The sequence below is a fragment of the Ochotona princeps genome, chromosome 2, assembly GCF_030435755.1.
Source record: "Ochotona princeps isolate mOchPri1 chromosome 2, mOchPri1.hap1, whole genome shotgun sequence".
Lineage (NCBI taxonomy): Eukaryota > Metazoa > Chordata > Mammalia > Lagomorpha > Ochotonidae > Ochotona > Ochotona princeps.
In genome coordinates, this window is record NC_080833.1 from 40,087,949 (window position 1) to 40,101,313 (window position 13,365).

A 13,365-nucleotide genomic window follows, 5' to 3' on the forward strand; every position below is an offset into this window, starting at 1 on the left:
CATATAAGCCAGAGACCGCTGGTGGCCATCTGCACTTCATCCACCAGATGAGTATCAACAGATCTTGCTCAACAATATATGCTGCAAAAAAGGAGCCAAGCTCTGCCCACACTCCAGATTTCATAATGAGATGATGATAATAATAATAATAATAGTTGTTTTAAGCTCCTACAATTTAGGGTCCTTTGCTCCACAACAATAACAGGAATCCAGACATTTAGGGATCCCCAACTTGGGCAGTGGCAAGCGTAGTTTTTAAAGGGATCTGATGCTTTAAGAAATGAAGTTTCTGAATAGCAATCTATAGCCATTTTAAGGTGTATAGAACATGGCTGAATATAAACCAAAATTGAAATGTCTATGAAGAAGTCACAGGTTGTGGTTGAGAACCTGCATTTTCCTAGTAACATATTAGTTAATCAATACCATGTCAATTAAGGTCACAAAGTTGTAAATGGTTGGAAATATTATGTTGGGGCTTTTAATTGATTGGGATGATACTCTGCCGGCTCTACCTTCAGACCAGAGATGGTCTCACCAACAAACCATTGAACTTACCAGGGCAATAAGATGCTGGACTTTATGCTTGGTAAATACCTCCAATGAAAGAATCTCAACTGAATTTGAATTATGGAAATGCAACAAGGTGGAGCAATCCGCCGTGGGGGGAGGGTGTGGGGAGGGGCGGGGGGGAATCCCAGTGCATAAAAAATGTATCACATAATGCAATGTAATTAATAAAAAATGAAATGCAATAAAAATATGTTTTAAAAAAAAAATGAAGTTTCTTGCTCCTGTGCCCAATGTACAGGACTTTGGGAGGGATGTGTGCAGGTGAACAATCTCCATGAAGTTCAAGCTTCACTGGTGTTGTAATAAACCCACCTGTGACGCGGGATCTTGAGGAGGTGAGGGCTGCTATCAGAGTCAAGGCCAAAGAACAGGCTCTCCAGGCAGAGGTCCCGGCTATGGCACAGCGGCAGGAAAGCACCGGGTCTGTTAGGTGGGCCCCAGGAGCTCGCCCCCAGGATGCTGAGGCCTGGGGGTGAGGCAGGGATGGACAAAGGGGGAGCAGAAGAAAAGCAGCTGCCTTTAGTGCTCCAGAGGTGGAGGGAAATGTGAGACTCATTTGTGTTACAGCAAAACCAAGGATAGATCTTCACGGGTGCAAAGCTTTAGGAGAATGATTTAAGGAGACGAGTGCTCCTGGTATGAACAGAAACAGGAGACAGGCAGGGATTCTCCCAGGCCCATGGCATCCCTGAAGGAAGTTCTGTGTTATCGAAATCCAGATGAAATTTCTTGATAATACCTATTTTTCCATGAACTTTCTGAGGCTCTCCTACGTTGAATGTCTAACCTTTTCCTCCTCCACCTTCAGTCTGCTCCAGGGCTCACATCCACAGCCCAGGTCATCGCCTGGGACTCAGCTGGGAGCCTTCCTCCCTGCTCACACACAGGTCCTGGCTAGGATCTCTGCTCTCCCTATTCCCACTCCTCACTTTGTAGCACTGCCGTTCTTCCTCGCTGCTTCCTCCTGGGATATGGGCCGGGATCCACCGTTCTTCCAGTATCTGCCAAATGCGAACAATATCTCACCCTGCGCTACTGTCCAGGACCCTCGGCTCCGTGGCTCTGGAACCAGGCCACTTTCCGTGTTGCACAAGGTCCTCCAAGGTCCCACTTCGTCCCTCTCCCCTCAGAGCTGCTTGCACCTCCGTGCAAAGGCACAAGACGCAGGCCAAGGGCAGGAGAGCTGTGGGAATGAACACCTAGGTCCAAGAACAGGAGGGCTGTGCGAGTCCGCACAGAGCTCCTAGTGGAGGGGTCCCCACATTGTTTCACCTTGCGCCTAGAAAGAGACGCGGAGCGGTTAAGGAGAAACCTGAGGTGCAGCGCCCTTCCCGGGCCACCTCCTCCCCTGTTGGTGACTGCCCCCACCCCGTCATCCCAATGCCCGCCCGCCTGGGTAAGCCTACTACAGTAAGGACACACTTGGTCAATATTTGCCGACCCAAGTCATCCTGCCCGGCGCGGGCTCGCCTGCGGAGCAGGGTCCCTGCTGGGGAGTTCGCATAGGATGGGACCCGGCCCCCGCGTAAAGGGGACGGGGCCGCGAGCAGCCGGTCCAGGCAGGGGGCTGCGTTTTTAACCATGGGAGCGTTTCCCACTGTGAGGGCAGGAGCTGTGGCGTAGCGCCCAGGTGCCCAGCGCCCGGCTGGCTCGGCTCCGCCAGGCGGCCGGCAAGGGAGCTCCATTTCCCCTTCCCCTGTCTGAAGGAAGAGATGTATCGCGGCCCCGCGGTCGTTCTGGGACACCGCAGTGGACGCCGGCGGAGCTGAGGCCGCGGCGCCCTCACAGCCCTAGGTGGAAACTCTCAGAGTCCCAGGCGCCCACGCGGGAGGCAGCTCGGGCTGCGGGGTCCTGGACCCGGGCGCTGTAGCCCTCCCGAGGGCACCCACTGCCCGCCCTGGGCATGGGGCGCAGGCCTGGCCGTCAAGCCGCGCCAGCGGGGAGTGCAGGAGTCCGGGGACCCACTCGCTCGCCCTCGCGTTCCCACTACCCACAGGTGATTCCGAAGGCGTGGGCGGTCGGGGAGAGGGCCTAGGCTCTCTGCGCCTTCCCGGCCAGCCGCAGCTCCCGTCCCAATGCCAAGTGGAGAGGGGCGGTTCAGCAGCGCTCTCGCAGCCGTCGACCCAGAGACCGCTGGGTGAGAGCGACCGAGGAAGCCCAGTGGACTTGGGAAAAGAAAGGAGAGTCTGGGTGGGACTAGTCCCGGGCTCATTTTGGACCTCAGTTTCGTCCTCTGTAAAATGGGACCGGCGATAATCGACCTCTGGATCTAGCATTAGCAATCCTGAAATCCCTCAAAAGTTCTTGGGGGGCCTGTCGGGTGGGCCGGGAAGCCTCTACGCATCCAGTCCCCTATCTCTCCTAACCACCAGCGGGAACCCAGTGGTCACGAGGACCCAGCGCAGGGTCCAGCTTGACCTTGGTTTGCCACAAGGTCCAACTGGGACGGCCGAGCGCTGCGTGGAGCTGCAGAGGGACGAGGAGGCGGTCCGCGCTTGGGCCGTCCTCTCTTCTAACTTGCGCCCTCGGTTCTTTTTCTTTGACCCTCTTTCTGCTACCTCCGTCCTGTTTCTCATCCCATCTCTCTTTTGCCCGCACCTTGCTCCTCTCAATCCTTCTCCCCCCACTTCCACCCCGTCTTCACCCTCGCACTTTATAACCAAACAGCCAACCCTCCTTTCCAATTAAAGTGGAATTAGGCAACTCAATCAAATTAGTTCCCCATTAAAGCCCTTCTTTATTAAACCGTTTTCTTGTCCTGCTATTAAGTTTCACCGCCTGGTGGAACTCGAGCCGGCCCCAGAAGTTTACCTTGGGAAGTCGCCTGGCCCAGTCCAGGGGAGGGGGCACCCTATTTCCCGAAGAGGGGGAAATCACCATTGGGGAGCAGGAGGATGGGGTTGGGGGTGGTGGCCGAGGAGCTGCTACTTTGCTTGCTCTGCGAGAGAAGCAAAATAAGTACGGGGTGAGGTTTGTCTCCAAGGCGCGTCCTCAAAGCCATTCTCGGATTACTCTGCTTCGGGCAAAAACCCTCCCCCACTCATCCAGACACCGCCCCCCCCCCCATAATTCTTGGACCGCAAGACCGTCTCGGCCGCCCCTCAAGGGTGGTGTGCACGGTGCGCCCCAGGAGAGGCGGGAACCGGGCCTTCGGAGGTCCCAGCCTGGAAGGCGAACCCGCTGCCCCTGGCGCGCTCGGGCTGGGAGCCCGCACAGCCGAGACGGCTCCCCGGAGGGCGGCGAGGCGCGCGCCCCCTCGGAGGGGTTGGAGGAGACGGCTCTGCCAGGAGCCACAGGTCATTTTCTCTCCCCGAACACCCTTGGATCCGGCTCTGGAAGAGACTAGGAGAGCGTCTCCCCAGTCTCCACGGCGCACGCGGAAAATCAAGCTCTCTTCCACCCGACCGCCCGAGGAGCACGACGGGATGCGGTGTTGTTTTCTTAGAAAATAACATTTATTTCTAGCTCGCATCTATGCAAAGGAAAGCACAAAATGAGCGGTTCTCCGTAGCAGCGATCCCGCTGCCGGCGCTTCGGCCGGGGCGTCCCGCGAGTCCCGGAAGGCGAGGAGGGGCCCGCGCGCCGGCGGGTGGGCAGGCGGCTCCAGCTCAGTCACGCGTCGCCCCGTCCAGCTGCGGTGCGCACCCCGACGGCCCCGCAGCAGAGACCGGCCGCAGGCGAGGGGCGCGTGGGCAGGGTTACTCCCGAGTTGACAATATAGTTAACCTAGAAAACCTGATAAGCACAATTGCGCGCATAACCTAATTTTTTCCCATTTTGTCCTTTTTTTGTTTGTTTTTTTTGAAGGATTTTCACGTTAATACCGAGGTCACCTACAAATTACAATTAATAACTTAGAATTCCATTTTATAACATTATACACTGGCTTGTATATATATGTATAGATTATATATAGATTTATACATATATAAAAACTCACACTGCACCAAGGAAACCCATGCTTATCCGCATAAGCAACAAAGAGAGCGACAAATACCGCAACGAGGAAAGTGCACCTTAGAACTTGTTTCCTTTTTTATAATTGATATATATGTGTGTCCCAAAGACTCGACTCAGTGCCAAGAGATTTATACATCCTAAATTTATATTTGTTAGAGCGAATATCTTTCTTAAAAAATGTAAACGGGGGTCATGGGAGACACCGAAGGGACAATCCTGCCATTCACAGGGGAGCGCGGCCGGGCTGGCCAGAGCTGAAAGCGCGGTAGTCCCAGCCCGCGAATGCTCTGGGAAGGGAGGTTCTGGGCCGCACACCCAGGCCGAGACCACCTGTCCCGTAGCTGCTCCCTTTTGATCAGCCTCTTCCTCTTCCCTTCCCCCTTCAAAACAAGACCGAAAAATCACCTTGGGGGCAGCAGAACCCCAGCCAGGGCGCAGAGCGCACACGGCCGAAGAGGGCCCCGAAAGTCCACGGGGACGAGGCAGGTAGGGGCGGAGTTCCCATTTCGGGTTCTCCCGGTTGCTGGGACCTTCGCCCTACTGCTTTTCCGGGGCGCCGTTCACCATTGGCCCGTACAGGCTGCCGCCATAGGTCGGTTCCTTGTGCACAGCCGCGGCCGCGGCGGCCGAGCGGTCACGCATGAGATCGCTGAAGGCGTAGTCCATAGGAGGGCGGAAGCCGAGCGTGGGCACCAGGCCCGCAGTAGAGTAGGGCGCCATGAAGGCCAGGCCGCGGCTGTGCGCCGCCGCCGCCGAGTAGGCCAGGCGCAGGGGGCTGAGGCCGAGCGGCGCGCCCAACGGGTAGGCGCCCGCATCGGCGCCGAAGTGGCTGGCATTGGGCTGAAGCGGCGAGAAGGCCGAGCGGCTGCTCAGGGAACCCAGCGCCCCGGGCGCCATGGCGCCAGCCAGCAAGGGTCTGTGGTGCGGGGGTGCTGCGGGCCCAGCTTGCAGCGGCGCGGGCAGCCCCGGGCCTCCCGCGGCTGCAGCCACCGCGGCGTCGACGCGGCCCGGCCACGCGTCCTCCGCAGCTGCCGCAGCGCCCACCACCGCCTTATCCGAGGGAGTAGCGGGGCCCAGGCCGGCTGCCAGGCCTCCGCGGTGGTGGTTCAGCACCTGCTCGATGGCCTGCACCACGTCGCCGCCACAGCCCTGCAGTATCAGCTCCAGAACGCTTCTCCGGTGGCCCGGAAAGACGCGGGTCAAGATGTCCAGCGGTGTCCGCTGCCGTGGCCCGGGAACTCCTCCCAGCCCTGGTGCAGAGGAAGCCTCGGCCTCCTCTTTGTCAGCTTCCGAACCGGATTCGGAGCCCAGAGGGCTAGCAGAGCCCGGGCTGTCCTCCTCACCGCCGCCACTGGGGCCAGCACTGCTGGAGCAGCTGCCACTGGCCTCCTTGGAAGCGCGAGCCAGGGGCGACCCGGAAAAGGACTCGCCATCGCCATTCTCCGAGCCTGAGCCGGGCCGCACCTCTGGGGAAGATGTCCCGGGACCCGAGTCTGCGCCGTCGGGCGACAAGGGCTTCACTGGCGGCGGCTGCGGGCTGCCCGGGCGGCCGGACTGCAACAGCGTCTTGGGGAACAGGTCAAACTTCTGCAGCTTGGCCTCTGGGAGGGGAGAACAGGACGAGTGAGGAGGGGATCCCAGGCTTCTCTGGCCCTGAGATTCCTTCCCCCCCCCCCCCCAACACACACACACACACAGACACACACACACTCACCGTCCTCCTTCTCTCAACCTTTTTCTTTTTTTGCCCCAGCATCTCAGAGCTGCCACAGCCCCACCGGCCTCTCAATGTCTGCCCAGGGGCGTGCAGAACTGCAACTGTACCCAGAACTGCAACCTCCCGCGCTCTGTAAACCAGAGGCGTCGCACCTCCATCCTTACTTAACCCCTCCCAAGTCCCTCCCCCTCCCCACTCCCTCTGTCCCATCTCTAAAGTGGCCCGGTCCAGGGTTTGACCCAGAGCTCCTCTGCACTTCGACCTATCCCACACACTGCATAGAAAACCAAACTCCCCAGATCCCAAACACAATCCCGGCCTGCTTGTCCTGCTAAGGGAGGACACCTTGAGTATCTAGAAGGTTCAAAGCCTCTCTACAGGCAGAAGTAGATTTAGTTCTAACCCAAACTTCCCACAGTTGAAACCCAAAAAGTTCTTCCTTCCATACAGCGCTGAGCCCCCACCCCTTACTCCCGAGGCCCTGGCCTAACTGCCGCCCTCTCCCTAGAAGCCTGATAGAGAAGAGGGTGGCGCTAGCTAGGGGTGCGGGTATCTGGAGAGAGCTGGAAAGGAGCAGAGGGAAGGGCGCCGCGGTAAGTGCAGAGTCACCAGGAGTTAGTGCTCGGCGCGGACAGCCAGGAAGTAAGACCTGCTTTCGGATAGAGAAGGATCTGTACTAGGGCCGGTGTTCCAGAAAAGAGAAAAGGAGATGTAGTAGATAAGCCCAATATAAGGAGATGGTTGCATGGTGAACTCTGGGCTGTCAGGACTTTGGGGACAGAGATTGTACTCTCTCTTGGCACAGACACCCGTCCCGGATCCGCGCGCCCCGGAGCTCTGACCCCTGCTTTCCCGGTCTCGGCCTACCCGCGCTCTCACCTGCGCCCCCTGCGCCTGCCGCACCGCCAGTAGTCCCTGCGGGCGCTCCAGCTCCGGGCCCCCCGCTGTCCGCGGCGCACACGGAACCGAAGACCTCGTAGGCAGGCCGGGGTGGGATGATGCCGTTAGCGGCGGCCAGCGCCAGGCCCTCGGCCGTGCCATAGAGCAGCTGTAGCTCGCGCGCCTCGTTTTCCTCCTGCGCCTGCTGTCTGCGTAGCGCCACCTGTGCGGCCATGACTCGCTGGCGCTCGGCGATGAGCGTGCACTTGGCGCACAGGCAGTCCTTCCAGCGACAGTAGCGCTTGTGGCCCTTGAGCGCCGACACGACGCCGTGGTTGCGACAACGAGCACACTTAGGGGTCCGCGGGTACTTCTCGGCCGCTCGCAACAACAGCGGCGGCGCCCGCAGCAGGCCGCCCGCCACGCTTACCGGTAGCGACGCGGCCGCAGCCGCGGCCGCTGCCACGGACGCCACGGACGCCACGGGCGGCCCTGTCGCAGTCGCAGCCGCCGTCGCCGCGCCGGGCACGCTGGGGAGCTCAGAGCGCAGTTCCATGGCTGGACCTGATGCGGAGGGAGGCGGGGGAATGGGGAAGGGAGAGAGAGTTGGGTGAGGAGGCACTCGTGCGCTCAGGGCTGAAGCGCAGCCTTGAGGATCGTCAGCTCTGAGAGGAAACCTTGGGCCTTGGAAGTTGGGTTAGTTAGTGGTTGCCTAACGCTGGGAGGAGGTGCCTTCCGAGCCTCGTCGGGAATCAGCTCACCCTGTCACAGCCGCCCTTGGATTTGAAGTGAGTGGGGAGGGAGGTACCATTTTGTTTGGCTCAATAATTCCACCGGAGGGGAGTGGGAGTAAAAAGACAAAGTTTGAAAGTCACCGGTGCAGATACATGTAGCAAGAAGTTGCAAAAGAAAATGTCCCCGAAGCTTAGCTTTACTGTGGGGAGTTGGGTGGAGAGAGATGTTTGCACGACGGTTCTCGATGAGACAGGAAATTTAGGCCCAACAGGCTGAAGCCAAAGGCAAAACAGGAAACTCCAAGCGAGACGTGCAGTTGGGTGAAAGGGTGAAGGGAAAGTGACAGGTAACTTGGCACAGAATTGAGTTGGCTGGCGTGGGGTTTTGCTTATTGTTTTAATGTGGGTGGGCGCAGGGGAATTTGAGCAAAATTGGGAACAGAAAGACTAGCGTTTGCAGGTGGCTAGGAAACATCAGTTAACACAGGGAGTTAGGCCCCAGAGCCGTCAACACGCTGAGCTCTAGAAGGCCTCCAGAGAGCCGCGGGGGGCGGGGGGGAACGGGCGTGGAGAGGAATTCAGGAGGCCTGGGGAGGACTAAGGAAAACGTAAAGAAACTTTCTTGGAATAGGCTTGAAGGGCAGGGTAACATCCACAAAGCCACTGCTTGGGTATGTGGGTACCCGAGGGGGTACCGGCGGGGCACAAAACAAAATTCCCCAGGGAAAGGCTGGCGAGGAGGCGGTGCAAAGCCTTTGGCACAGTTTTTAGCCCTGTAGTCCGCAGAGGTGGTTACAGAGGAAGGAAATAGCCTGCGCGAAGTTAGGCATTGCTGGAAGCATTGCTTTGCCGGGAGCCACCTCATTCTGCTCTCCCAGGTCTCATCCCTCCTGGATTAGGGACAGAGTCGTTAGACACGCCCCCCTTCTGGTGTCCCACAACCCCCCACCCCCCGCCCTCGAGCGCAGCTTCCCGCGTTCTGTTCTCGGAGCCCAGTGTCTGGGACTTGGTTTACCCAGCAGGCCACAGTGAAGCCTCCAGAATTGGTCGCCTTCAGAATTGGTCTCAGCGGACGCGGGAGTCCCCCCTGTGCCGCAGCCCCACAAGCCTAAGCAGGCCCGGCCCTCAGCTTCCGCGGAAGCCTCCTCCGGGCCACTCCCCTACCTGTGTCCCCGCCACAGCCAGGAACCGAGTTCTGGTGTCCGAGAATCGCAGCCCTCTTCCTTGAGCACCCTGCCTCCCTCCCCGCACGCTTCAGGCCTCACAGCCGGTGCTTGAAGCTAGCCCAGGCTTCGGCTTCCTCCACTGGGGCCCCGGGCCAAAGTGGCCTCTTCTACTGCTGCTGCGCCCCTCAACTACCTGCCTTGGGCTTCGGGGTCCTCCGCCGCCGCACGCGCCTCCCTGCTCCACTCGCGACGCTGTCGCTCTGGGCCTCTTCCCCTTGCCCCGGGCCCCTTATCTGACCACGTCACCCTCCTTCAGTCACCATCTCCGAACTTCCGGACCCCTCTCAGAAGGGAGTGCTGTCCCACCTTCCCCTCGGCGAGCGGGGCTCCAGGCTGGCCGGTTGGCAGCGGCGAGCCAGCTCTCGCAGCACCGTGTCCCCTCGAGGTGCGCGCCGGACGCTGCGCGCAGCCGGGGCCCAGTTGCCCGGCGCTGCCAGACTCTCAATGAGCCTCTCGCCCGCTCTATTGTTGCTCCTTAGGGCTCCATTAGACAGAATTGGACAACAATGTGGCGTCTGCCATTGGCCAGGGGAGGCAGACGGCGCTCTGATTGGCCGGACCCACGCCCGGGGAGCCCCTCGTTCTACAGTGTCCGAAAGATTCGAAACTCCAAAAGCTCCACTGTGTGCCTCGGGGAGGGGAGGGGGCGCGCCAGGAAAGGAGAAAAAAAACGGGCAGAGAGGAGCCATTGAAAATACCGTGACAAGTAGCTTCCGTGCGCCCGAGAGCGTGTGAATTGCTCATAATTACCGTGTCCGGTGCACCTCTGCGTAGACATGCGTTACTCCTGGGCTTCTGGGGCGCCCACTTGCACTGGCCGGGGGCGTTTGGCAAGGCCGAGCTTCCCTAGTGGTCCTGGAGACCTGGGGTGGGATAGGGGCAGGTGACAATTCAATTACCGCGGGCAGGGTGGGGTGGACCGGGAGTGCGGGCTGGGGAAGGTGTCCGTGGCATGAAAGCCGAGGCGGTTCTTTCTGTGCCTTCCGGCTTTATTCCGACTCGCTCCTAAGTTTCACGTATTTGGGGTAGTTGGGGGCATTTTTGGTTTGGTTTTTCCTTTGCCTTCTACTAAGTTCAGCTCCTTTATTTTTAAAGGCCTTTTACGGTAGGCATCGCAGAGGGTAAGTTTGGCCTGTGTAGAAACTTTCCGTGTTTAAAGGAGGAGCCCAGAGAAGAGTTGGCGCTTCCTGTCGGCGTCCAGCACGCTCTGGGAGCTGTCCCGCACCCCCTATCCTGTCCGCAGACCCCTTCTACGCTCTCCCAATCTCATTTCTCCAGCAATTCCAGCCCTATTTTGTGGCAGTGGTTTGGGATTTTGATCGTTGTCTTTGATTAACGAAGAATAGTTTACTATTATTATTTTGCCGTTTTTACGCCAAAGTAAAAAGTGGCCTCTAACTCTCCAGGTGTCTCGCAAGCTGGACGCGCCCTGGCTAGTCGGTCCCGCCAGAAAGGATGCGAGGTCCCTGCGGGGGGCACCCAGGAGCTCTGGGAACTTTCCCTTCACTTTCCTGGTCCTGACGTCATGGCCCCAGGAGCCGCCTCGTCTACAGAAGAGGTAACAGGTTTGGTTTGTTTGGAACCCACGCCGCGGTCCTCGGGCGGGTTGGTTCTCTTACTCCGTTCCATCTCAGTGCCTTCTCTGTCTTCCCCTTAATGCTCTGTCACTCTCACTTCCATCCTCTACATCTCTCTCTCTCTCTCTTTCTCTCTTTCTCTCTCTCTCTGTCCTTCGAAGTAAAGACAATTCTTTTTAATAATGAGAAAAAATGTGAGCTTGTTTGTTGTCCGCCTTTCTCTCAAGACCGTGCTTTTCCGTGTTGTTCTTTCGGACTTCCAGGGTGGCGGGGATCTAGCTGACAGCGTCCTTGGCACAGATTTACTGGGCGCACAGGCTCGGCCCGGGGCACCACCTCCTGCCAGCCTCGCGGCTTCTGACCCCCCCGCGGCTGGGGATGAGTGGAAGCCACGGGCCCCTGGTTGGCACAGCAAGGGACCTCGCGCTAGGAGCGAGTCAGGATGCACATCTCTGCGGAAAAAGCCGCCCGTAGGGTGGGCACCTGTGCGGGAGGTGCCCAAGGACCAGCAGGGGCGTTTCCAAAAAGCTGACTGGACTGGGCGCCAGGGCGCGCCACTCGGCCCCAGAGTGTTATGGGGCCGGGAACCCGGCGGCTGGCTCCCTGGACGGCCTCTCCGGAACCAGAGCTTGGGTTTGGGAGCGAGAAGGGTCAGCTTCTGTAGTATGTTCCATCTTCCGGCACCTGGCGGCTGAGTAGCCCAGGCAGCGCACCCGGTACCGCACGCTGGTGGACGCATGAGCGAGAGCGGCCCGGCACCGCATTCCACTCGGGGCCTCGGGCGAACTTTTCCCCCAGCTCTTTCAGACAGAGGTCGGAAACTGATTTTAAGTCCCAAACGAAACAAACCAGACAAGTCCGCGAGCTGTCAGGGCGCGGCGACCCCGGTACCCTTCTCGATGCCGAAAGCCAGACCGCTGTGAAATTACAGCCCTTCCCCCACCCAGACCCAGGGATCCTGTGGAAACCAAGGTCAGTCGATCAGGACTCCGGAGCTCTGAGCGCTCCCCGCGGGTGTGGAAAGAACCTCAACTTTCTGTGGAGGGAAGGGGTGCGTCTCGGGCCCCGCCCAGCCCAGCCAGGAGGAATCTCCGCACCTCCACTGCAGGTGCCGCTCTTTGGCCTCGTGTTCACAGCTCCGCGGGGGCGATCCCCAGGCCTTTCCCTCTTCACCCCCTGGCAGGAGTGCTCTGGGAAGTGAATGAGCTGCGGAAGGAGGCAGAGGAAACTGGTCCTGGGCCCACACCTGAGCAGGGCAGAAAACGCCTCTCCTGCCCTCCCCTCTCCCCAGATTTCCCAGTCCTTTGGGCTGGTCCTCCCTCTTCGTTCAGACGGGCCAAGCAGCCTACAAGTGGGGAGGCGGTGACCTGGCTGAGGTAGCAGGTGTTAACTTCCATCCCCATTCCCCCACCGCCCCCCAAACGAGTAAGGCTTCACACTTGGACACACACGCACGACCCGCGTGACCTCATTTTGTAAAAGTTTTTGCCACACCCTCACACAACTGCATGCAGTGGGCGTCCTCGAGGGTCGCGCTCACCTCTGACGCTGCCCTCCCAGCCAAGGGAGTCCCTTTAGGAAGTTTGCCCTCACAACCGCAGCCCCTTAGAAGCGTGTTATCAGCTTGAGCTACCTCACACCTGAGACCCCACAGATTGCCACTAGGATGACTACGCACCAGACACAAACACACCCTGGCGCGCACATGAGCCCCCAGCCCACCTCTACGCCGGCTTCTGCCACCAAAAGTCGATGGGGTAGACGCCAGCCACGAACCAGGCGGAGGGCGGAGGCCACCATATCTCGCACGCGTGTACACGCAGGCGCCCCCCTTGAGTAGTTTGCTGACACCTGTAGTGCCCGAGCTAGGGGGCTTGGAGTGAGAGCTCTGGGCCAAGAACTCGCGGCCCTAGTCCAGACTGGCCCTTTACCCCACACCCACCCCGCCGGGTAGAGACTGCCCTGGTGGATACCCGGGGCGCAGCAGGGATTGGGGTCGGGGTTGGGGGCACGGCATGGGGGCGAGGGCTGAGAATTCGGTGACGCTGGGTGGGAGAAGGGCCGGGGTCTCCATTGGGGGGACCCGGGAGGCTCTGACTTTTGCGCTGTTTGCCCGCGGCCTCGGAGCAAGCAGACGCCATCTGTTTGCCGGCTGCTACGCGTCCCGTTTAATTACCCTCCCGGCAGCCTAATAGAGATGATATTAAACTAAATCTTTCTGACATTAAAAGTAATTATCCCCAAACCGGTGGCTCCGGGACGGAATCGGTCCCTCCCGTCCCCTCCACTGTCCCCGGCCGTGCCGGATTCCGTTAGTTTGGCCGCAACTTCACCCGGGAAGGGGCGCGGAGGCTGGCTGGACGGCACCCCTGGGAGTAGGCGTCTCTGCGGGCAGGCCGGGCCCGCGGTTGCCCACGTCGTCGCCGCAAGCGCTCCCCCCGGGACGCAGCCACGGTGCCTTACTAACCAGATCTACCCAAGCTGCGCGCAGCCCGGGGTGGAGAGGGCTGCGTGCAGTCTGGTCTGCTGTCCCTGTGTCCCCTGACTGCGCAAAGATGGGCTCTTTCCTTGCTGAAAGCCACGAATCCAACCTAGGCCAAGCTCAGAAATTGGGAACAATTTTGGAGCCAGAAAGAACGAGCGCGCAGGGCTTATCGAGCGCTCTGTGAGGGATCCTGTACCAAGTGTTTTTCCTAGAA

General features: G+C 59.4%; 1 protein-coding gene across 1 annotated transcript; it reads right to left on the reverse strand.

Annotated features, from left to right (window-relative positions):
- Positions 1–4,838: 4,838 nt before the first annotated feature.
- On the reverse strand, positions 4,839–9,695 carry DMRTA2 (DMRT like family A2). The gene is made up of 3 exons (XM_004588661.4): positions 9,396–9,695; positions 7,130–7,693; positions 4,839–6,134 (listed from the first exon to the last, which is right to left on the reverse strand). Exons 2-3 carry the CDS (start codon positions 7,683–7,685, stop codon positions 5,071–5,073), a joined length of 1,620 nt encoding a protein of 539 aa, XP_004588718.2. The 5' UTR covers positions 7,686–7,693; positions 9,396–9,695; the 3' UTR covers positions 4,839–5,070.
- Positions 9,696–13,365: the final 3,670 nt, after the last annotated feature.

Excerpts from the sequence above, each read along its gene's own strand:
- DMRTA2 (XM_004588661.4), bottom strand. The coding sequence starts at position 7,685 with ATGGAACTGCGCTCTGAGCTCCCCAGCGTGCCCGGCGCGGCGACGGCG. Across the intron at positions 6,135-7,129 it reads GGCAGGCGCAGGGGGCGCAG|AGGCCAAGCTGCAGAAGTTT; the intron begins GTGAGAGCGCGG and ends CTCCCCTCCCAG.